Raw genomic sequence first — 25,567 nt, forward strand, 5'->3', positions numbered from 1 at the left:
TACACCCACACATGCCCATGAGTACACACGCAAATGCAAAATGAAGAAAATACACGTGACTTCAACTGCAAAGTAAAATGAGAAAAAGACAAAAATGGCTTGTGACCCCAGCGGCAGGAGAACAACACGGATCCGAGGGGGTCTGAGCGGGAGGAATCCGAGGCTGGGAGCCTGGAGCAAAGAGAAGATGGAAAGGGGCCCAGCAGCTGAAGAGGCGGAGCATCTGTAAATAGTGCCATGGGCACCACAGCTGACACTTGTCACCCCCACCCCTCCCAGGGACCCGCTTCCGGAGGCTGACCCAGCATCGTTCAGTATCCAAATTAAAGGTTAAAACGCTAGCCACTGGAAAGCCCTACATCTCAGCACGGAGGAATACCTAAGTGAAAAATCGGACTGCTATCCTACACCGTGCATTATCACAGCACAAATACATGAGGACCCCCATAGGGAATTCGTCTGCCGAGAGGTTCTTTGGTGACACCTTTCCCATGGCGGGGCGGGGGGGGGGGGGGGGCGGCGCTAACAGAAGGTCTTCACTGCGGTGGTCCCTTTTCTAATTGCTACAGTTAAGAATCGGTTACTGTTACTTAGTAACATTTACAGATTGGGGGAGAGGGGAGACCTTCACAGAGTTACAAATGGATGATGAAGAACCAGTTTTGGAGGGGTTTTATTTTAAGTCATCTCCACGACCGACCAACGTGGTGCTGAAACTCACAAATCCCGAAACCGAGAGTCTCGTGCTCCACCCACTGAGCCAGCCAGGGGACCCAAAGAATGTGTTTGTAATGCCTTGTTTCCTGGATGGGGGGTGCCGGGGGGGGGGGATTTTCATATGTGATGAGCTCATTTCCTCACAAAGTACAAAAAGACATACAAACCTGCCCTGCAATGTCCTCAATCCCCGGGAACGGAGCAGCTCCTCAGCTCACATGCCCCACAAGCCTCCCAGGTGTCACACGGACCTGGGGAGCTCTCTGAAATGCGCCCCATGTTAATAGCGAGTATCTTAGTGAGGGTTGACCATGTGCTAGCCTAGAACCTCACTTGTATTCGCTCGCTGGATCCCCCCCAAACCTAGGAGGCAGAAACCATCTTTATTCCCCGCCTTCCAGACAGGGGACAGACACAGGGGGCGGCAAGGAGCAAGCAGCCCCTGGCACCCACAGCCGGGCTTGGTGCTCTCCCTCCGGCCCGACACAGTCCCGCAGCACATCACACGAGGCCACCCGTGACCACCGTGGGTCAAGACAAGAAACAAGACCCGTCCGTGATCATGCTGAGCCCCAACAGAAGCAAGACCATTGTCCAAACACCCTAAGTCAGCCAAACATGCCCTCTCCCAGCGAATCCGAGCGACGGTTCTGGCTTTGGCTTTGCCAGTTGGCTGCAGGCCGGCTCTGGTCTGCCCGGCCCGGGCACCCACCCGATGGTAGGACCACCCCGTTCTGGCCGCAGCCAACCCAGGGCAAAGCCCCACTTCCTCCAACCTCCCCCCCCCATCAGCTCCCCCAGGTGCAGGGCTGCTTCCCTCCTCCCTCCTTCAGTGGTAGGTGTGTCCCTGCGGGCTTTGGCTGGAGGACGTTGCCTATGGCGTAGTAACTTCTAGTAAACCACAGAGTTGCTGGCGCTGGGTGGGAACGGGGCTGCAGGGCTCTGGCACCTGGGAGGAGCAGGCCTTTCCCGGTGGGAAGTGACGGGCCTTCCGCACAATCTGGATTCCATGGGAACCCCTCCGTTGCTTTACACACTGGGATGCCCAGTTTTGTTTTTCCTCTGCAAAGAAATGCAAAGTTGTAACAGTCCCTCGAGAATCCATAGCCCTAAGCATCCCTGGGAGTGGACACAGGAAAATGGAACCAGAGGAGCAAAACTTTAAACTCCTCCACCTCCATCCCTCCCTCTTCCTCCTTGTCCCTACCCCATTCCATCCTCTATCCCTCCCTCTTTCTCCCATCCCTCTCCCTCCCTCCTTCTCCCACCCCGTCCCCCTCCATTCCTCTCTCTACCCATCCCTCTCTCTCTCTCCCCTCCCTCGTCCTCCCTCTCCTTCCCTCGTCCTCCCTCTCCTTCCCTCCTCCTCCCACCCCTCTCCCCCCTCTATCCCTCTCTATCTCTCTCTCCTCCCTCTCCCTCCCTCTCTCTCCTCCATTCCTCTCTCTACCTCTCTCCATCCCTCCCTCCTTCTCCCTCTTTCCCCATCTCTTTCTCCCTCTCTTCCTTCTCCCTCCCTCTCTCCCTCCATCCCCCCTTCCTCGGTTCCTCCGCTCCGAGCCCTCTGCTCCACCTCTCTGCTGGGGGTCCCCTCCTTCTCTGATGCCGCTGGCCAGGGGCGGGCCCGGGGGCGGCCAGCGGGTCCGCAGGACGTGGGGGGGGGGCGCTTGACTCTGCAGTCACAGAGCAGGCTGCGTTCTTACTCAGATCAATGACCGCAGCAAAGCTTTCTAACGATGCCTTCCCTGTTGCCTATAGTAGGTAGAGAAAGATAAATGTCTACACCTATACCTACAGATTTTTTTTTACATGCTCTTGTCATTTATCTAGGGTGGCTTGGGAGAGACAAACAGAGATGATGGGAAGAAGTGGAACACTCCCAGCGCTGGTGACTCTCTGGAGGGGCCACTGGAGACTCTGTCTTGCTTTGCTTTGTCTCCTGGCTGGACAGAGCAGGAGGGGTCCCCAGCACTCAGCCCCTGTGTTCCTCCATGAACGAAGGCCACACCGTGGGCAATCACTAGGGCTTGGGGAAAAAAGAGAGGTATGCAAATTTTACATACACACGAACACACAGACAACACACATGGATACATTTCCTGTTCCCCCAACCCCCAACACACTGGAAATAATCTGTGGGGACCCTATAAACCCTTCCCACAATAAGACCATGCTCACTCCCTGCCTCATCAAACATTTATCATGTAGCTCTTCTGCCTCACACTGCCTTGGGGGAACAATGAGGTAAATATGCCTTCCTTACCCCTAAGGAGCATGGAATCTAATTATCTTCTAGAGATCCTTTGGGGATCTGCTTAATAAATCAATACAAATGATTTGTAATTAGAATATCAATTATTTGTATGCAAATGTGGCCTTCTGGGTGCTTAGGGACAAGTCCTAAGGACCGAAAAGACTCTCTCCCCCACCCCCCCTCCAATCCTTAATTACATTATTTCGTTCATTCATCAAACATTTATTGAGCACATTTTACGTGCCAGGCACAGAGACAGGGACCAAGAATCCATCCCCAGTTGCTCTGAGTCCGGAATGAAGAACCAAGGGAGTTCTGGGCAACGGGAGAGCTTGCTTCTTGTGGGGGGGCGGGGGGGAGGGGGAAAGCAATGGTCTTCCTCTGCCCCCAAATCTGCCAGCACCCACCTTGTTCACTGAGACCCTCAACTGAGCAGACAGATGCTCCCAAGCACTCCGGCCCGAGGCTGGAGGGGCCCCCTCCTGGGGCAAGGGTCAGGCTCCATCTCTGCCCCCCACCCCACCCCCTCACCCACGTCTGCAGAGACGTGGGGTGGCTCCCCAGCCCCCACCCAGGCCAGTGCTGAGCTGCCAAGTCTGTCCGGATTTCAACAAATCCTGTGCCCAGGCCAGCCCTGACACATCAACGTCGGGGGACCCCAGACCGTCATTCAGTCATTCCATTCATTTCTTCCCTGGTTCCTCTATCGACTCCTGTGCTTCGAGCCCCTGCCCGGCGTCGGAGGCAGAGCGTCCAGCCAGGGATGCATCCTGTACGAGGCTGGCTTCCTAGCGGGAGACAGACAACAGAAGGGCTGGGAGGGGAAGTGTGGCTGACGTAGAAGCCGGGTTTGGAGAGCCCCGTGACACCCCCTCCGGAACAGCTTTCCAGGACCGGCCTCCAGGACAGCCCACACCCACCCTCCGTCGCCTTTTCCCACTCCATCCCTACGCCAGCCGGTTTTTCTTCAGAGGACTCCCTTCCCAAGGCCCATTTCACTTGAGTACGTCTGTCTCCTGTGCCCCTCCGTCTGAGAGCAGGCTCCGCATGTCCCCAGCACCTGGCAGGATGCCCAACACATAGCAGGTATGTAGGAAGTCGTGTGATGACGATGACAATGTACAGGCTGCCTCGGTAAGTCCAGCGCAGGAGACGACAGCGGGTGCAAAGGGCCTGTGGCAGAGCCCCTGGGACTCCTGGGCCTGACCCCACTCCGGCACCTGGGCCCCTGGTTGTCAGAAGTGTGCCTCTCACCCGCCGCTCCAGTCCCCTTCACCCAAGTCCTCTTCTCCAGCCTCTCACTCCTCCCGGGCAAGTGGCTAAAGCTCGGTGCCTTGGTGATCTCATCTGCAAACCAGAGAATATGACTATGCCTGCATCATGAGAATGTGTGAGACGAACGGCGTTCTCAGCACAGTGCTTAGCACAGTACCCGGCGCGGTGCCCTCGGTCCACCGTGGCTGCGTATGCTGGTTTCATATCAGGCCATCCTCCAGTTGGCTTCTGGAGGATCTCTGTGAAGAATAAACTTGCTGAATGCAAGGTGGGATCTTGGGGGTGGGGAGGACAGTAGGGGAGAAACTGGTGACCTCCAAAAATCGCCTGGAGTTTAGTGGAAAATAATGTTCCAGCAACAATAATGTTGCTGCCACTGTCATGTGAAATGATGTTAAAATGATGTTAAATGATAATGCTGGGAATACTGGCAGAGGCGTAGACAGAACTCTCTATACGCCTATTGCAACTTCTCTGCAAAGCTAAAATCACCGCCCCCAAAAAGGGTATTTAAAAACAATACATCTTTGGGCGCCTAGGTGGCTCAGTCGTTAAGCGTCTGCCTTTGGCTCAGGTTATGATCCCAGAGTCCTGGGATCGAGTCCCACATCGGCTCCCTGCTCAGCGGGAAGCCTGCTTCTCCCTCTCCCACTCCCCCTGCTTGTGTTCCTGCTCTCGCTGTCTCTGTCAAATAGATAAATAAAATCTTAAAAAAAAAAGTCTTTTAAAAACAATACATCTTCTAAAAACACAAATTTAAAAAATAAAAAACTAAACAAACAAAATAAAAAAGAAACAAAGAATCTCTAAAAGCAATACAATAAAACAAAATAATAGGTCAGTTACTCCTCTGTATAAAAACATTGTGGGAGGCAAGGATATCCAAGGATAAAATCTAGACTCTCAAGCCTAACAGAAGATTCCCACCTCCCCTGACCCTTGCTGGCTATACTTCTCAGTCTCTTGGTCTCCTCATCCATAAAGTGGGGATAAATGACCCTTCTCAACGCTGGGTTGAATAAATCAACATAAACAAAGCTCTTAGCGTAGTATCTGGCCCACAGTGACATACTCAGTACAAAGGAAGCAGAGGTCTAAGAGAGAAGATTGGAGATCCCGCACTGCTTTCTTTCAAGAGGAAGGGAGGGCCTCAAGGCAAGGAATGTGGCCAACCTCCAGAAGCTGGACAAGGCAAGGAGCCTCCAGATGGAACACACGTGGATTTTAGCCTCTTCAGACCCAATTTCAGACCTCCGATGTCCCGAACTGTGAGATAACAAATCTGAGTTGTTTTAAGCCACAATTTTGGGGTAATTTGTTACAGCACCATAAGAAACTAATACTTATGCTAATATACCACTTGACACAGAACAGGAGCAAGATACATTTGAGGAACCATTACAACTCCTTGCCTTTCCCCAAGCAGGCCCTGGCAGGCCGTGTACCCCAGGGCCTTTGCATGTGCTATTCCTCCACTTTTTTTTTCCTGTCTGGCAAGATCTTTCTTACGGTCTTTCCAAGACAATTCTCTAAATACTCTCTGAGCATTTACATTTTCCTCCCAGCCCCCAGAGCAAAGTTTACTGTCTCTTCATAACATTCTTCTCCTGTAGTTTAGTATTTATCACCGATTGTCATTATTCTGGTGTGGTGTTTCTCCCCCAACTCCCCTCACTTGACAGTGAGGTCCTTTGTAGCCAAGACTAGATGCATTGCTGCAGGATGCACATGCGGGAGATTCTGAGGAAGACCTACAGACAGGCACAAGGGGTGGAAAGGATTGCTCTTCCTTTTTTTTTTTTTTTTAAGATTTTATTTATTTATTTATTTATTTATTTATTTATTTATTTATTTATTTATTTATTTATTTGACAGAGAGAGAGAGGAAACACAAGCAGGGGGAGCAGAGGGAGAAGCAGATTCTCTGCTGAGCAGGGAGCTCGATGCGGGGCTTGATCCCAAGACCCTGGGATCATGACCCGAGCCTAAGGCAGACGCTTAACTGACTGAGCCACCCGGGGGCCCCAGGATTGCTCTTCCTGTTGGCTTCCTGTTCCTGCCTGTATCACCTCAGCACCAAGCCCTCACCTGGCAGCAGTTCTGCCAGCCCTCGGCTTTTATATAGTAATCCCAGGAGAAGACGCGTTGCATCCGCTCAGAGGCCTCCAGCGCTGGCCAGTCCATACCCCCTCCTCAGAAGTCCACTCCCACCTCCACGAAGGCCCTCTCCCCAGCTCCTGGGGTCTAATGACCCGGCACTGCCCCTCTGCTCCACCTGCCCTAGGCGGTAAGTCCAAGACCAAAGCGCTGGCAAACTCCATGTCTGGTGAGACCCTACTTCCTGGTTCACAGCCTGACATTCTCCTGTGCTCTGGGCTTCTCTCTAAGGACACTAGTCCTGTTGATGAGGGCTTCACCCTCATGACCGAAGCTCCTCCTACACGCCCCACCTCCCAACACCATCCCATGGGGGATGAGGTTTCCATATAGGAATTGGGGCAGGGGGTTGGATACAAACCTTCAGTCTATAGTCTATAGCACTTACATTGCTTGAATTCTCAGGGTTTTCTGTATTTGTTGTTTGGTATCTTTCATCCTTCTGGAAAATTCTCAGACAACATGAAACATTGGATTTTATTGTTGTAAGATACACATAACACATAATTTACTAGCTTACCTATGTTAAGTGTGCCATTCAGTGATAGTGAATACATTCACACTGTTGGGCAACCATCACCGCCATCCATCTGCAGAACTCTTCCTCTCGCAAAACTGGAACTGCACACCCAGTAAACAATAACTCCCCATTCACTTCACTAGCCTTGTGACACCCTTGTCTTCTCTTCTGGCTTTTACGGTTTTTCATTACCTGTTTAACCATTTCCTTATTCTAAATGATCTTTGTCAAAATAACTGTTGTGGGGCGCCTGGGTGGTTCAGTTGGTGAAGCGTCTGCCTTCGGCTCAGGTCATGATCCTGGAGTCCTGGGATTGAGCCCCTCATTGGGCTCCCTGCTCGGCGGGGAGTCTGCTTCTCCTTCTCCCTCTGCCCCTCCCCCTGTTCATGCTCTCTCTGTCTCTCTCTCAAATAAATAAATAAAATCTTAAAAAACAAAAAGCTGTTGTAATTTCTGCTTTCCTGGCTGGACCTTGACTGACACCACTTGGTACTGAGAGTGGTCCCAGGACACAGACCCTTGAAGAAAGCATTCTGGGACTGATGCGGCCACATCCTTGTGCCCGACAGGAGTGTCAGCCGGACGGGATCCCAGCAGGGCTGGGCTGGAGTGGGCTCATGCCAGCTGGTGACTGGTTCAACTCTGTTCAGTGACATCCTGTAAGTAGCTTAAAATCAGTCATGGGGTGGGAGCGTTTGCACCACAGAAATCTGAAACAACTACAAATCAGAGTTATTCTTTTCTCCAGAGGGCTAGTTCAGCATAGCAAAGGTTATAAGGAGTCCACCAGGAACCCATGGTGGCATCACTACTTATTACGTTATCATCCACATTGGATTGTGGCACAGTGCCCACAGAAGAAGGGCCTCCAAGAGCTGGGTGGATGCTACACTTTTGTAGCTGTGAGGACAGAAGACTATGGGGTGGGGTGGCTGCATCTGAGTTCACTGGAGCTCTTGCAGAAAGAAAGTGACAAGCTCTTTAAACACGAAGCTTAACTCACAGTCAGAAAACCAGGGAGATTCTATAGAGCCCAAAATTAATCTTTTATTTCTAGTAGCTATAGTTTTTTTGCCCTCGCTGGAAATCATACCCCAAATTTAATTAGGCAGGTGGCAGAATTACAACCTAAATGGACTTCATAGATTTTCCAAAATCTCAAGCAGTACATTGGAATGTCTACTTTGTCTGGCTGAGCCATGACACTCACTGACAGCTGTGGCCAGGGACAGACATGGCAGAGCTGGGCTGGGTGAGAAAGAGGTGTGGGAAGGAGGGATGTGGATGGTTCTCAGGATGGGAACAGTGAGAAAATACATGCGTCCCGTGTGAATGCCCACCCAAGTGCATCTACGGAAGCAGTGACTCTCCAGTAATCAAGTGGACCAGGTGACACGTTTTGCAGATGACAGTCCTTTTTCCCAGTGGTGCCACTGTTTGCTCACTGGGTTCATTTATGAAGTGGCCGTGGTGGCAGATGTGAAGTCCTACCTGGGCCCGAGAACATGGACTTCCCTCATCAAGCAGACCTGGCCACTTGCCACTGCTGGGTGCCCCAGGTGACAACAGTGGAGACCAGCCCTCACACCTCAAAGGGCACCATTTCCTGGGGAGGGGTGGAGGCTAAAACCAACGTTAGAAACCTGCCAGTGTGACCACTAAGATATGTAAAAAAAAACGAAACAGGACTTATAGACTCAAAAAAAATCCTGAAATGAAAAATTCCTGGAACAGGTTTATCAGCAGCCTAAAGGAAAATTAGTGACTGGAGGGGAGGTCTGAAGAAATATCCGTGATGTGGGACATAAAAATGAGAGATTTACAGAGAAGTAAAGAGATATGGAGAATGATATGTTTTACAGACTTCTCTTTCTCTCTCTCTTTACCACAGTCCACAGTAATAAATGCGTTTTATTTGTGACTCACTACATAGATATATGTGTAAGTATGTTAATAAATACAACTGAAACAAAAGTTTCATGAAATAATACAACACACTCTGATATTTGCTATTTATTTTCTTTCTCAGTGCTGGTAACAACCTACTAAATTGATTTTATAAGTCACTCTTGGGAAACAACCTACAGTTTGAATAACACTGGTTGAATAAACTACTAGTCAGACTTCCAGAAGAAAGAGTGAGAGAATGGGGCTGAGGCAATATTTAAAAGAGATGTTGTCACACATGCTCCAATATGGATGAACCTGGAGGACGTTATGCTAAGTGAAATTCGCCCGATACAAAAGGACAAATACGGTATGATTCCACTTCTGTGAGGTTTCTAGAGTAGTCAAATTCACAAAGACAGAAAGTAGAGTAACCCCTGGTTACTAGGGGTCAGGGGAAGGTGGAATGGGGAGTTATTGTTTACTGGGTGTGGAGTTCCAGTTTTGCGAGAGGAAGAGTTCTGCAGATGGATGGCGGTGATGGTTGCCCAACAGTGTGAATGTATTCACTATCACTGAATAGCACACTTAACATAGGTAACCCAGTAAATTATGTGTTATGTGTATATTACAACAATAAAAACCAATGTTTCATGTTGTCTGAGAATTTTCCAGAAGGATGAAAGATACCAAACAACAAATACAGAAAACCCTGAGAATTCAAGCAATGTAAGTGCTATAGACTATAGACTGAAGGTTTGTATCCAACCCCCTGCCCCAATTCCTATATGGAAACCTCATCCCCCATGGGATGGTGTTGGGAGGTGGGGCGTGTAGGAGGAGCTTCGGTCATGAGGGTGAAGCCCTCATCAACAGGACTAGTGTCCTTAGAGAGAAGCCCAGAGCACAGGAGACTGTCAGGCTGTGAACCAGGAAGTAGGGTCTCACCAGACATGGAGTCTGCCAGCGCTTTGGTCTTGGACATCCTGGCCTCCAGAACCGTGAGAAATAACTGCTGTTATTTAAGCTATCCATTCCATGGCATTTTGTTATGGCAGCCCGAATAGTCTAAGACAATAAATAAAAAAACACATCATGGTAAAACTGCAGAACACCAGAATAGGTGGAAAAACAGACCATCTTTGAAGGGATGATAAGGATATTATCATCTGAAATCTCAACAGTAACAATGGTAGCTGGAAACCTTAGTAAACCAACCAAAATATCTTTCAAGAACAAGGGCAAAATAAAGTCATTTTCAGATTAACAAAAACAGAGTTTGGCCCAATAAACCCTCAATGAAATAGAATTTAAAGAATGTACTTCAGGCATAAGGAACGTGATCCTGGTTGTTAAGTTCTGAGATACAAGAAGATGCGCAAAGAAAATGGTAACTGTGGTTGAGTCTAAACTAACATCAACCGTATAAAACAATTTAGTAATGACTTATGGGATGAAAAGGAAAAGATTAAACCTGAAATACACCACAATTAAGGCATATAATTTGGGGGATGGGTGGTTAGAGTTAAAGTGTCCCAAAGTCCTTGTATTTTAATGAAGCATGGTAAAGACATTTTAAAAATTGGACTTTCATAAGTACCCATGTTACAACTTCTAGGGTAATCATGAAAACAACAGAGATAATGTATAAGAGGAAGAAAAGAGAATGAAAAAAAAAGAAAATCAGCCCTAAGGAAGAAAAGAGAGGAAAAAGAAAAAAAAAAAAACCATAGGCACAGTAAATAGAAAGCACAAAATAAGGTGGTAGAAATAAATCCAGATGTATTAGTAAATATAATAAGTGTAAATGGACCAAATGCTCTAGTTAAAAGACAAAGATTATCTTTAAAAAAACTTATTACGAAAAATTTCAAGTATACAGAAAAGTAGAAAGAATAGTATAAAAAATACCCAGATGCCCACTACAGTAGAGTCAACATTAACTATTCGCTGTTTGTTTTCTCTACATATATATATATGTATAGGAGATGATTAAGAACATGCATATTTTTTTAAAGATTTATTTATTTATTTGAGAGAATGAGAGAGAGAAAGGGAGAGAGAGAGCGCACGAACACGCAAAGTGTAGGGAGGGGCTGGGAGAGTCTTAAACAGACTCTGCCTGAGCGGGGCTGGATCTCATGATCCTGAAATCACCACCTGAGCTGAAATCAAGAGTCAGTCACTTAACTGGCTGAGCCACCCAGACGCCCCTTAAGAATACATATTTTATGTAGTAAACATTACATAATGACATAATATTTAAATAGCAATAATGATGTAATGTTCACTTCGGAGGCCAAGCAGATTTAGGTTCCCAGCAATTTTTAATGACATAATTCATTTGTGTGGTTATTTTTTCAGAGGCTGGCTCTCCAGCTGGTTCTAGTTAGAGGGTAGGAACCAGGTCAATTTCTCTGATCATTTTATTTGTAAATGTTTGTTGCATATATTAGTAAAGGATGCAGTACAATGCTTGTTACATAGTAAACATTTAATAGAGAGTAGCTTTCATTCATTCGATGGTGCTGTTATTGAAAGCGTTCAGCAGAGTGGCACAAAAGCAGCAAAAAATAATTGGTAGCTTGCTATATATTTATTGCTTACCATACGTCACAGTGCCTAGCACATACCACTCACTTATAAACATGCTTATGATAAGAATAAATAGTACTTTCATTATTATTCAGTCTCTACCAGTGCCTGGCACTACATAAGCAAGGGTAAAGTGGAAGCTTCTTCTTTTACACAATGGTTGGTCCCCATGGGCCCTGAGTAAATAACCTTTGAGATGACTGTCCTCACTTCTGAGCATCCCCGACGGCCCCGCCTCCAGACCTGCATGACGCCCCGCCCCCTGCTACTCGGTAGCCCCGCCCCGCGGCCGCGCCGCGCCTGCGCACAGCGCCGGGAGGGGCTCCGCGCGCGCAGCTTCCCGCCGCCCGAGCGCGCGCAGGGCCCAGCCGGCCAGCCCGCTGCGTGCGTGCGTGCGTGCGTCGCTGCGTGCGTGCGTGCCGTGCGCTCGTCGGGCACCGCGGCCTCGCCCTCGCCCTCCGCCCCTGCGCCTGCACCGCGTAGGCCGCGCCCCCCCCCGCGCGCACCCCGTAGACGACCCCCGCCCGCGTCCCGGCCGGCCCCCCCTTTCCGAATTTAAAGGGGGCGCAGCATTAACGCCTCCCGCCTCAGGTGACCTCTCAGGGGGTCTCCCCGGCAGAGGTGCCCCGCCGCTGAGGAACATGGCGAAGGTGGAGCAGGTCCTGAGCCTCGAGCCGCAGCACGAGCTCAAATTCCGAGGTAAGCCGGACGCCCGCCATGTTCGGCCGCGGGCCCGGCCCTGCCGCCCCGCGCCCCCTCCCGCGCTCGCAGGCACCGGCGGCGCGGCCGTGACGTGGGTGCCCGCCCGGCCCGCGGTCCCCGCCCCGCCCGACGGCGCGCGCGCCCCGCGCCCGGAGCCCGTCGGGCCGCCGGGCGTCCCGGGCCCGCGCCTCGCCCCGCGCCTCCCCGCGCGCGCCCGGCCCTCGAGGCGCTGGGCGCGGCCACCGTCCAGCCTCGGGGGGGGGGGGGTCCTCGGGCCGAGCGCGCGCCGCCCTCCGCGGGGCTGCGCTTCCCCGGGGCTGCCCCTCCGGGCGGCCCGCGGCGGGCACCGGCGGTCGCCCCCAGTGGCACCTCGGTTCCGCGCCGGCAGGGCACTCGCACTACCTCGGGGGCCCGTTTTACGCACTTGTCTACTGCGTTTCTGCGCGAGAAGGGAAGCTCCGTGAGGACAGGACCTGGCCGTTTGTCTGCCGGTGCCCGGCACACTCCAGGCGCCCGATCAGCGTCTGGGGGATGAACGAGTGGAAGCGCCCCCGCAGCTGTGATGGGACAGGGCTCTGCTTGTCTTCTGCTGGCCTCCTGGTGCCCGTGGCCCCCTTCTGTGAGGCTGGGGGCGTGCGGGGGGCCGCCGGGGCCGAGGTCCTTTCCCGCCCAGAGCAGCCTGGACCTGGAGCCAGGGGGAGCCCAGTGCGCCCCGTGTGCTGGTGGCAAGCCAGGGCCCATGTGAAGTGCAGCTTTCGACTTTTTACGGTGTTTTCCCCCTCCCCTGCCTTCATGGGGCAGTGGGGACCACGGAGGCGTTCCCAGTCCTTCTTTTAAGACGTGTTGAGTAGCCGTGTACTAGGTATGTGCTTGGCACCGGAGAGACAAAGAATGAACAAGAGACCCGTCCCCTGGCATCATGGAGCTTACCTTCTCGTGGGGAGGGTGGGGGTCGGGGGCGAGCAAATCAGCAAACGAGAATATTTCAGGTGGTGGTAAGTTCAGTGAAGGAGATACAGCAGGTGATGTGATGGGAGTTTACGGTATGTCTGATGGCCAGGTCACCAGGGACCGCCAGCACTTGGCCCTCCGTAGGCGCTCAGTAGGCGTCTGTGGAATGAATGCTGGCCAGAGACACCCTAGTTTGTATGGACTGGCAGGAGGTAGTATAGGGTGACTTACCCAGAGTTAGGCAGTTGGCCCGTGGCACATTTGAACTCAGACTTCAGGGCTCACACTCTTTTAACAGTTACGCTGTCTGAGCCCTGAGGAATACTCCAGAACTGTGGCTGCCACTTTGCCTCCCAAGATAACAATCTGAAATGCCTCCACATGCTATAAAGAACCAAAGGTTTTCCCGTTAAAGTGAAAGTAAAACAAAAACAAGAAACCCCACAAACCTAACCTGGACTGTAGTTCTCTGACAGTACTTTGGCTTGGGTGATGTTCTCGTGGCCTTCTCCTGGAGCAGCCAGCCTGGGAAAGGAATCCAAGTAGCGAAAGTGAAGGTGGAGGGTGATGGTTTGCGCTCGAATTGTCCGAAGTTCTCTACCCCAGAAGCATGGTTGAGCGACTCCTGAGTACTGGCACGTTCGTTCATTTAGTTCACAAACATCTACTGAGTGTCTGCTCCACATGTCAGATACCAGGGAAGACGAATTACATTCTCCTTCAACACCCCACCCCAGAACTTAAGTCTAGGGAAGGGGGCAGATGACAGAATCGTCCAGGACGGTGCCGCGATAGAAGGTAATCACGGTGCTCCAAGAGCAGTAGGGAGGTCAGCTCCTGAAAACTGTGTCATTTGAGCTGAGTTTAAAGGTCAGGTGGAAGCAGACTAAAAGAAGAAATGGGTGGGGAGCCTGTCAGGCAGAGGAAATCTCACGTATAGAGGCAAAAAGACTGAGGTGATTGGGCCCCTTTGGGATGCCACTAGGAGTTCGGAATGACAGCAGCAAAGAGCGTTTGTTGGGGTTGCAAGGCGAGGTAGGAGATGAGGCTAGCTAGCAGGTAGGAGTAAGATCAAGGCCTTCTGTGCACAGACACAGCCAATACCCAAGTTCAGATTGTGTTGCTTTTCCTTAGCTAGTCCTTCCTCCATTGGTTCCCATCCCCCCACCTGCCTCCCAGTACATACACTCCTCTAATGTTATGTTATGGAAAGAGGTCCTGACTGGAGAAAATTAAAGTTTTTGTACCAGTTCTTTCATGTAAAGATGTTTGACCTTGGGCTGGCAGCTTCACTCCTCAACGTCAGGTCATGCTTCAGTCCATGGGGATGGAACCCTTGCCTCCTGTAGAAAGTTTTGTTGTTGCTTAGGAGTAGATACTATGGCTGTTCAGCAGCTTTGTAAACACACAATTTTATACAGATACTGGAGGTTGTATTTAGACAACTGGTTTCATCATTTCAGCTTCTTTACCTGAAAGGTAAAGCAGAGAACAGTGATCTTTCTGGCCCTGGGTTGGCCAAAGTGATGACGGCCAAAGTCACGGGATATTTTTACTAGGGAAGTGGTCCAAGAGAAGTCATGGTGTCAGATTGTTGAAGGCTGTTGGCTCATGACTTCAGAAGAGGCCTCTGTAGGCATGTGTAAACTAGTTTATGAGATTGGTTTATTTGTCTTAAGCTGAGCACTAAGACAAATTAGAATAGAGGCTCAGTACTCTGGTTTGCTGTATAGAGTTCATTCATTTCAGGATGAGAACTGCCACATTTAACTGATCTCTTCCAAGTTACTCAGGGTGATGACTCTGACTTCAGGTGGTTCACTTAGATGAATCAAACCTGCAAGCTAACTTAATAAGAAGGCAATAATTAACATGCCTAAAACGACACAACTTAGCATCCAAAGGAAAAAAGTTAATTATCTTTTAAAGGAAAAAAAGAAGCGTCTTTTAAATGCAGTTTAAGATGATATGGGATTAGGGGCGCCTGGGTGGCTCAGTCGTTAAGCGTCTGCCTTCGGCTCAGGTCATGATCCCGGAGTCCTGGGATCGAGCCCCGCGTCCGGCTCACTGCTTGGCAGGAAGCCTGCTTCTCTCCCTCTCCCACTCCCCCTGCTTATGTTCCCTCTCTTGCTGTGTCTCTGTCAAATAAATAAAATCTTTAAAAAAAAAAGATGATATGGGATTATATATGTTGGATTCTTTTTCATCTTGGGCATTTTTTGTGATTATGTTGAAGTTAAAGATACCACTGAGGAAAAGGGAACGCAGACTTATGTGACTTTGTTCGGACTGCTAGAAAGTGCCAGGCTGCATTGTGTTAAGAATCAGAAAAGAAGCATGACACTGTGACGTTTTCCCTGGTGAAATAGTATGAGCTCTTCCGGGGGCGGGGTGGGTAACGTTTCTGAAAGAGTTAAAGTTCTTTGGAAACCTGTGAAAAGTGTGCTTTCTGTTGTTACTCTTTCTGTTGATCTGAGGTCTTTCAAGGCCTAACTCTTCCTTTCCCTTGCATTTCCTGACCCTGAGGCCCCACTTGTTGCCCAGCTCAAAGACAGCTTTCTGAGTGAGTCACTTTGTGTCTGTTCTTTTCTTTCTCCTCTCTCTCTACTCCTATCAGATTCCATCTGTGGTAAATAATAGGTCTTGTGTTTTTTTTGGTCATTGTTCAAGACTCTTAATCGTTCTTCACATCCTAGCACCCGCTCCCCCCCATGAAGCAGTCACGTGAGAGTGGGCTGTTAACTGTCCTCATGAGCTGATTAGTTGAGGTTTAAACCCACTGTGGACCTTTTCTTTATTCTGAGACGAACCCAGTGGCCTTCAGGACATCTCGCTGTTGGTCAGTAGGGATGACACCGATAGATTGGTGTGGTTGATGACCGCTTTGGGGAGAAAATAGGAACCTGGGTGCTGTAGATGGAGGATAGGTTAGTGACACTGTCTTTTGTGTGAGGAGAGCATGCTTAGAATCATTAGTTCACCCCCTGAAGTTAATGTGTAATTTAATATTGTTTAGGAAGCTAAAAAATATAAAACCCTGTAGATATAGTCCGTTAGATGCAGTAATTATCTTTCAGATGCTAAGTACAGCATTAATTCTTTAGCTTTAGTATAGCACTGATTTCCTTAACATTTCATGATCACATAGAACAGACTGTGTTTTACAGCACAACAAAATGTCAGCAGTGTGCTTAAGATTCTTTATGGTAGTGGTTTAAATCCATCCTGAATAGATTATCTTCATTTATTTAATTATTAACCAGCTTGCTCATCAAAAGCAAGTGGCATTAAACTTACTAAGCTTTAATCAAACTTAAATCTTTTTAGATTGTACTATTTACTTCTGAGTTTATGTTCCTGGGAGAAAAATGTGAATCAGAAGTTAACTTTCTTTTATTCACTTACTTACTTCTCTTCTTCATGGTTAACTCCTTAGGGGGAGAAATGGATCCACTTGGCCATGTGCTTATATCTGAAAGTGGTGACAGCTCCTTGATGAGTATGGTTGTGACATGTACCATAGTTCTCTTCATGATTGCTTGGTAGCTTTGCATCTGTGTATGGCTTTATTAAAATAATTACTCTGAATGGATGCTCATCAAAGAGGTGAACTCTTAAATACTATTAACACTGTCCTTTATTTATTAAAATTATATAGCATTCTTTTTTCCAGTTCTGAGGACAAAATACTGAGAACTTTGACTTGCAGTACCAACCATTTGGTAGTTGAAAATTAGGGGAGGAGTCAAGGGAGTAAACTGTTCTGGTTATCACTTAAGTATTACCCTTAGGCTCAAATTTTAAAACCTGAAGCTTGAATTTTTACATAAGGAATTACCTCCAAGATTGCTTCATCCATCCCCCATTTGTATTTGAAAAATTTGCCATCTGAAGGATGACCATGATTTGGAACAAATGAGCACAGCTTTCAGCAAGATGACAAGAAAGACCAACACAAAGAGTGCTGGGTTCCATTAGTCAAGACAAGGTTGCCATAGAGTGTCTTTAATAAAATAAAATAAAAGCCTTCTGCACAGTTATTTTGCAGCGGGGATTGTGTTAAAAACAAAGTTACATTATGGTTTCCAGGCTTGCTTCCTCGTTTTCTGTCATTTTCGGCCCCTTTCAGGCTGTCATCAGCATAGCACATCTAGGATTGCTTTGGCCCTTGCTCAGTGGATATGTGCCTTCTTTGAAGTTTTTACCTGATGGACCTGGGCTGCTGGCTTTATAAAAACAAGAGTTGTTTAAAGAGCTTTGTTTATGGAAACAAAGTTACTGAACTTGACATTTTAAGATTATTTAAAAAAGAATCAATGTGGCAAAAAAGTATCTCTAGAATATCTCTTTTTCAGAATGCTAAATGTGTTAACAGAAGCCATTGATATCTAGACACAATGCCTTAATGTGCTTTAGTGTTTCCTTCCTTACATAAAAAAAAAAAAAAAAATCATTGAGAAAATGGGGATAGTTCCATGGGAAACAATCTTTAAGTGCTTTCTTTTAATAACATTTTAGCATTAACTGCACAAAACTGTAAAGCTATAGAAACACCTTCTTAGAGTTTTCCTTTATCATTTCAGAGGGTTATCATCAGGTTTTGACTGGTAGGTTAGTATTTTTTTCATCAGTGTCAGGTAATGTCTTCAGTAGTCAGACTTTTGGCTTGTGTGTATGTGTACATGGCCACGTGGGCACCTCAAGTATGGCTGGTGGGTACACATTCCTACTGATAACTCATAATGTGTTCGAATTAGTACACGTGGGCAATTCGGTAGGCTCCTACATTAGCCTATCTGGGAAGGGTGGTTAGGGAAATAAATATTTTGGGGGAGAGAATGAGAGACTGTTGTTTGAGTCTTTTGGATTGTTCTTTAAGGCAGTGGAGTGGACTCCTGGACCATTTACCTGGATTTGAATTGCTTGTGATGGGGCTGGGAACCTTTACAGCTCAGTTGCTTGGATTGTCTCTGCAGGCTGGAGGGTGCAAAGAGAATGGAGTGGAATAGAAAGCTGAACCTAGGGAGCTAGGAGCAGAGGGCATATTTGTAAGGGGCCAAGTGGTAGACTCCCCCTGCTTCCCCTCTGGGTTGGGTCTGGAGCTAAGAACAGCAGCTGTGGTGGTATGCTGATGTTCGTTTGGAAAGAAAAGGTCGGGGAAGAACGAGCATTTTTAGAAGATAAATGTTTCATTTCCAGAACGTAGTCCACAAAGTGTAGGGACTGTTGTAGATGCTTTATGTTTTGTCTTGCTTAACCTACGGCATAATCCTGTGAGGCCAGTTACTCAGTGGTTAGACAGCTGGCCCCTGAATGAGGCTATAGTGGTAAATGGGGGTGCAAGGATTTAACCCTGGTGTCTAGCACCAAAGCCCATTTCTTTCCAGTGTATCACTGTCATCTCTTTAGAATGAACTCATAAAGGGGTTCATTCTTGGGGGAGGAATGCAGAGAATTCATAACCATTAAGGAAGTATTAGTAGCTGTCAGGATAATTGCTTAAGAACATGAATTAATTAAGAATTATTCTTTGTGGAATTTTTTAAAAAGATTTTATTTATTTATTTGAGAGAGAGAGAGTGCGTGCATGCATGAGCTGTGGGGAGGGGCAGAGGGAGAGGGAGAAGCAGACTCCCCACTGAGCAGAGAGCCTGATGCAGGGCTTGATCCCAGGACCCCGAGATCATGACCTGAACTGAAGGCAGACGCTTAACCAACTGAGCCACCCAGATGCCCCTCTTTGTGGAATTTTTTTATGAGGGATTTTGTACCATACTCTTTAAAAAAGTTCATATTGATGACAAATGCTTTGGAAGCATTCTTTGGTTTACCTTGTGAATATTCAGTTTTTATATCAGATTTTGGTGGTGTTTCATGATTATGTACATAGAAAACATTAGCTTTCAAGTAATTTGCAGTTCTGTTATTGAGTCTTTGGACGGTGGCGTGACATGTGCGTGTGATAGGGATGTCACAGGTTTGCAGGTTTGTGAAGGGGGAATTAGAGAAGTTTGAAGGGTGTTTATGAAGACAGGAGTATCTAACATAAATGACGTTTATAGATGCCACCTTAAACTTTAAACTTTACAGGTAGGGCTGCCAAGCCTTTAGTCCTGAGTGTTCCTGATAGGTCCCTCCCTTCAGCAGGAAGCAAACAGGGTAAGTTAATATATAACTAGAGATTTCTCAAATGCTGAAAGAGACTAATTCAAGGTGTATAACAAAAAGTGCTCTTTTATTCTGTATGAGGTGTACTTTGGAAGTCCTCGTTTTCCCAAGTGATGACCTACAAGCATAGGAATCCGACTGGAGAGGGTTTAGAGACATGCATGGATATGATTGTGTGCATAACAGATGATCATCCAATTGTGAATATTTGGGGTTTCTTTCTTTTCTGCAACTCATCCTTTGAGGTTTTCTTCATGGACAGACAACCCCTTCTTGTCTGGTGGAATAAACATGACTGATTTGGGGTTGGTTCTATCACCACATAGTGAAAGCTTCCTATGGGCCAGGCATTTTGTTGGGGACTGGGGAGGAGTCCTGGCTCTTAAAGTACTGAGCTTCTAGGTGGTAGAGGGGGAGAGAAGACTATGGAGACAAGACACTTATGTGTTGTCCCCAGTTGGGAGCCTAGAAAAAGCTGTGTTGTTCTTTGGGATTTCGATCTCATGGGAAGGAGGCATATGAGATTCATGACTCAGTGGGCTTATACTGTGTGCTAGGCAAGTTTTCTAAACCTGCTCATTTACTTAATTCTAACAACAGGCTTAGGAAGTAGATACGGTTATCTTCAGGTTCATGAACCTGCATTAGAGGCGGAGCTGGGATTGGAGCCAAGGTCCGTCTGACTGCAAAGCCTGTGTCCTTTATCACCATGTTGGCACTCTTTCTTCCCTTGAACCATGAGTGGGAGCATGGCTGCCTAGGAAAGCCCTAGATTTTCTTATGTATTCTGTTGTTAGGAAGTTGAAAGAAGGACTGGAAATAGGACAGTGGGAATCGAGAAGAAGTGAAAGAGAAATGAGAGAAGAAGGAATGGTGCTTAACTGTAATCGTAATCCAGTAATGGCCTCCGTGGCCTCCACGGTACTTCTGCCACGAAGTATAGAGTTGTTCTGGAACCTTCGAGTGACTGAGTTTACTGACTTTCAGCAAATCTTTCTGCCACTTCTTTTTTTCCCTTAAGAACTTCTGTTCTAACTTGATCGCTTCTGACTGTGTCATTAATTTATTAGTGTTGACAATTATGTGCTAATGTTGTCACTGTATCTGCCCTTCTACCTACTGGAAGTCCTTTATTTTCTCAGTGCCTGAGACCCCAGATGATGTCACTTGACTGGGGACGAGTTTAGCCTTTAGTTTCACCATTCAGCATGTATAGTACAGTAGAGGGAAGGGAAGGAAAGGAATGGTACCTATCTCAGAAGTCCTGTTATCACCATCTCCGGTTTATTTTTTATTTTTTAAAGATTTATTCATCTAAGGGGGGGGAAGGGTGTGGGGTAGAGGGTGAGGGAGAGAAAGAGAATCTCAAACAGACTCCACATTAGCACAGAACCAGAAGGGCTCGATCCCACAACTCTGAGGTCATAACCTGAGCCCAAACCAAGAGTCAGACACTTAACTGACTGCCCCACCATTCCCGGTTTAGAAGTGAGAGAACATAGGCCCAGGACTTGGTGAAAGGTATAATTTGCACCAACGTCTTTCAGCCTGCAAAGCCTGTGTGCCCTGTATTACAAAGGGAAACTTTGTGCCTGCCCTTGCTGTCACTTGGGGACACTCAGCGAGGATCACTGGCTTTGATTTCCTCTTCTGTTGGGGGAGGGCGCTTGAACTGAACATCTCTTTTTTTTTTAATTAGTTATTTATTTATTTGACAGAGAGAGGCACAGTGAGAGAGGGAGAAGCAGTGTGGGGCTCGATCCCAGGACCCTGGGATCATGACCTGAGCCGAAGGCAGATGCTTAATGACTGAGCCACCCAGGCACCCCTGAACTGAACATCTCTTGGTGTTCCTTCCAGCTTGAGCCTTGAGAACGTGAGATGAAAGTTTACTTTAGCTGAAGAAGAAAGATGAAAAGCTCCTTGAGGGCAGAAATGGGGCTTGTATTTCCCATAGTTCCTACCAGTGTGCTTTGTACTAGCAGGCGCCTGAATATTTAATTAACAAACGCTCTTTTCCTCTTTAAAAGCTCACTCTTCTATTGACCTTTCCTGAGTATTCTTGGAGATATTCTCATCTAGTTTTTTCTACATCTCCTCAAATTGTACAGATTGTATATCATTTGCATATTTTGTTTATGCCTTACTCTCAGTGCTTCATTTTCTAACTGCTTTATTTTTTCTTCTAGAATGCAAACTCCTTTAGGTTCTGTTTCTTTAGTTTTTCCCAGTAGTGAAAAAAAACCCAGTAGGTACTTTTTAAGGACCACCCTCCCCCCTTTTTGGGAGCAGTTTTAGATTCACAGTAAAATTAACAGAAAGGTACAGAGATTTTGTATATACCCTTTGTTACCATGTGCATAGCCTCCCCAGTTGTCAGCGTCCCCCACCGGAGTGGCACATGTGTTACAACTGATGACCCTACACTGACCCAGCATTATCACCTACAGTCCACTCTGTACATTAGGGTTCGCTCTCAGTGTTGTCCATTCTGTGGGTTTGGACACATGTACAGTGACAAATATTCACCATCATAATATCATACAGAATATTTTCACTGCCCTAAAAATCCTGTTTTCCACCCAGTCACCCCTCTCTCCTCAACAACCCCTGGCAACTACTGATCTTTTTACTGTCTCCATAGTTTTTTCTTCTTCAGAACGCCATAGAGTTGGAATCATGCAGGCTGTAGCCTTTTCAGACTGATTTCTTTCACTTAGTAATGAATGTATTCTTTTCTTATCCTTTTCTTCTGCTAACTCCAAAGAAGGGATACAACCCTGTACATGGTCATTTTTTTAGTGTTTGGTATGACCGTTTGAAATAGAAGCATACATAAGAATGAAAAGAGAGGTTTGCTGGAAAAATCAGAGGTTTGTCCTTGTGGAGCCTTATTTGAATTCTCATTCTGCTGGTTGAATTGATTTGTTGGCATATAAATGTATCCTGATGGACTGCTCTGAAAATCTAAATCCGTGCTTTTTGACCTTTTTAAAGTCAGACACTGCTTTACTAATTGGATGAAGGAAAGCCATGAATCACTCCTTAGAGAATCTGCAGGTGTACTCATTCAAAACTTCCTCCTGTGATTTGGGGACAGAAGGATCACAGTTACTGTGGGTGTGTAGCTGACCTCTAATCTCACTCGGAACAGCAGAGGTGGAAGAAACATGGGAGGTCATCTGAAGAAGTTCCAAGAAGACTTCCAACGTTCATTTGGGTCTTTTTATTTTATCGCTACTTTTTTAAATGAATGCCTTTGTTGCCTTTCTCCTTCAAAGCAAGATCATTTCCTTTTTTCTCTACATATCCCGCTCGCACGGAGGCCCTGAGTGTAGTGCTGGGCCAGTCAGTGGTCACCAGTAAGCCTCCGAGTGTGCTCTCTTCCGCCTTTGACTGCTTTCTCAGTCATGCTTGCCCTCTCTCACGGCTCCCCTCACGTCCCCTTTGGTCCCGACAGGCTTCTGCAGATAGCAGTCTTAATACCTCTTCTTACGGCCCCTCGCTCCTGCTGCTGGTGCCCAGGACCCTCCTTACCCTTATCGCTGCGCGCTCCCACGTGCGCAGTGTCCCCGTCTTCCGTGTGCTCCCTGTGGCCCTTACTGGTGCTGTCCTGCCTCTGACGCTCTTCCTTCCCCTCCCTCAGCCTTGGTGGCTTCTTCCGCCCCGCGGGCCCCTTTCTCCCACTCCTCCTGGAGTCCTGTTGGTAGTGCGGAGGGCTACAGGGTTTCCTTCTCTGCCTCTTCTCGCTTTTCTTTCTCAGGTACCTTCCCTCCCTCCCTCCCTCCCTCCCTCTGTCTTCACTTTTCCCTGCTGGGGGACTCTTCTACTGGCACTCATGGATGACCCCAGGCTTGCCCCAAGCCCATACACAGGGCTGCAGGGACCTCAAATGCAGCAGGCTCCAAACTGCCCTCCTCACTCCCTTTGCTTTTTCTCTTCACATCTCCTCTTCCTGCAGCCATCTCTATGTGTGAGTGGTGCCCATATCCACACAGTTGACCAGTTCAGTGACTCAGAGAGCCCATGACTTAAATCTGCCCCTTCTTCCTTGTCCCCTCTGTGGCTGCCTCATTTCCCCCTGGATGACTGTAATAGCCTCTTGATTGGCCTTCCTGTCTGAGTCTTCTCCCTTCTCTCTATACCAATGACACTTCCAACTATGCAGATCTGAGCTCATCTCTTGCTTGCTTAAAATCATTAAATGTCTCTCCATTGTCAAAAGCATAATTTTAAATTTTTTAGAAGATTTATTTATTTATTTTAGAGAGAGGGAGAGAACGAGTTGGGGGGAGGAGCAGAAGGAGAGGGAGAGAAGCAGACCCTGCGTCGAGCACAGAGCACGATGTGGGGCTTGATCCCACGACCCTGAGATCATGACCTGAGCTGAAACCAACCAGACACTCAACCGACTGAGCCACCCAGGCCTCCCTAAATTTTTTTTTGTAAGGTTTTATTTTTAGGTAATCTCTACACCCAATGTGGGGCTCGGACCTACAATCTTGAGATCAAGAGTTGCGTGCTCCACTGACTGAGCAAGCCAGGCATCCCTGAAGTTTAAATTTTTTAACAAGACCTGGAAAATCATTTTTTTTTAAAGATTTTATTTATTTATTTGATAGAGAGATGGAACACAAGCAGGGGGTGTGGAGAGGGAAAAGCAGGCTCCCCACTGAGCAGGGAGCCTGATGCTGGCTGGATCCCAGGACCCTGGGACCACGACCCGAGCCGAAGGCAGACGCTCAATGGCTGAGCCACCCAGGCGCCCCTGGAAAATCATTTGGGCCTGTTTCCCTTGATCCCCTGTCTTTCCTTCATCTGTGTTCCAGCCTTTTCTCCTTCCTGGTCTAGGGCTTTGCAGAATGAGTATGTTCCTCGTCACGTCTGCTGCCCCTCCCACTTCCCTTCAAGGCTCAACACAGCTTCCGTTCTTGGGGTCACTCTCCTGTCACTCTCCACTCACATGTGTCTGGGTCCATACCCCCACACTTAGTAAGGTGTGTTTGGTTTCTTGACTCCCTTCCTCATTAATCAAGAAGATCTTTGCACTTTTTGGACGTGTCTTTCCTCCCCAGATACCAGAGCCTTGTGTTGTGCGTGGCACATGGCAGGGTCTCAGGGCATCATGGTGTCTGGGCATAAGAAGGCTGAGGATGGAGAGAAACGGAAGAGAGAGGAGGGGACTTTGTATGGTGAGGAATGGTGAGACCCACCAGTAAAGCCAGTGGGAGTAGCTGATCCGTGTGGGCACAGTGCCTTCCACAGTGCCTTCCAGTTTCTACCCTGTGCGGGCACTTCTCTCTCCTGCAGACTTCTCTTCTCACCCATCCTCACCTCCTATTTCAGAGCCAGAACTGGCTTCTCACCCCGTGTTCTTTACCCATTCCTTTCCCGTCACATATGGTATCTTGCTCCATTAGTCAGCCTATTCTGGTGTCTCAGATTTCTCTTCTACTTAACTCCTGCCCTGTGCCTACAAACATGCTGCAGTTTCCCCTTCCTGAAAAGAAATCGCATTCCCCCAGACCTTCCCCCACTTAAGTGAATGTCCAGTCTTCTATCACAACTAAATTTCTGGAAACAATGAATCTCAATTACTGGTTTACGTCTTCACTTTCCTTTCAATTCTCAGGCCTTACCACTCCACTGAAACCATTTGTAGTTCACCAGGTTTCTGTCTGTGACACTTACTTTTGACTTTTCTGGTGAACTGCCTACCTCTTTATCATTTCTTTTACTGGGTGTTGACATTTCCCAGGCTCTTTCTTCTGTCTTCTCCACTTAAGTGCCATTCTCTTTATGTTTTCTCATTAACAGTGCTTTCAGCTGTCACTCCTGCACAGAAAATTTCCAAATCTGTATCTCCAAGCAGGTCTTTTGATCCCTGGGCTATGCCTACTAGGCATCCCTCCCTGCCTGTCTGGTTATCATGAAAGCACCTCAGACTCAACATTTTCCATACTGCATTCAGGATTCATCCACTTGTTCCCATCGAGTGTTTCTTTCATATCTTGGGATGGTCCTTGCACCGTGCTGGGTTATCTGGAAGTCCCAGACTCATCTTTTATCCCCCGCCCCCTTCTTCTCCACCTCAGCACCCTCTGCACCACTGTGTTTCTTTTATCCCCACTGCCATATCCTGAGGATAGACCCTGTCCCTTCAGGATTATTGCCCCATGTCCCAACTCTGTTTCTGATTCTCCCTTCTTCCCCCACCCTTAAAGCTCTTCTGTGTACAGTTTTCAGAGCTGTTTTTCTGAAATTGAAATCTGATCGTGCTATTTCTTTATTTTAAAGCATTCATTGGCTTCCTAGATCTTACAGGTTATTGTTTAGAATTC

The 25,567-nt window shown here is 47.7% G+C and overlaps 1 protein-coding gene across 2 annotated transcripts in view; it reads left to right on the plus strand.

Annotated features, from left to right (window-relative positions):
- Window positions 1–11,767: 11,767 nt before the first annotated feature.
- VAPB (VAMP associated protein B and C) overlaps window positions 11,768–25,567 on the plus strand; it is a 58,868-nt gene continuing 45,068 nt past the window's right edge. The window contains exon 1 of one of the 2 annotated variants that reach the window (XM_064573399.1): window positions 11,768–12,104. In XM_064573399.1, the coding sequence (XP_064429469.1) occupies window positions 12,047–12,104 (58 nt within the window). In that variant the 5' untranslated portion in view covers window positions 11,768–12,046. The remainder of the gene's footprint in view (window positions 12,105–25,567) is intronic. The other variant, XM_045886005.3, reaches the window with a different exon arrangement.

Source organism: Mirounga angustirostris, unplaced genomic scaffold (genome assembly GCF_029215605.1).
Source record: "Mirounga angustirostris isolate CCGP_5_RB_7025 unplaced genomic scaffold, mMirAng1.0.hap1 SCAF_10, whole genome shotgun sequence".
Taxonomy (NCBI): Eukaryota; Metazoa; Chordata; class Mammalia; order Carnivora; family Phocidae; genus Mirounga; species Mirounga angustirostris.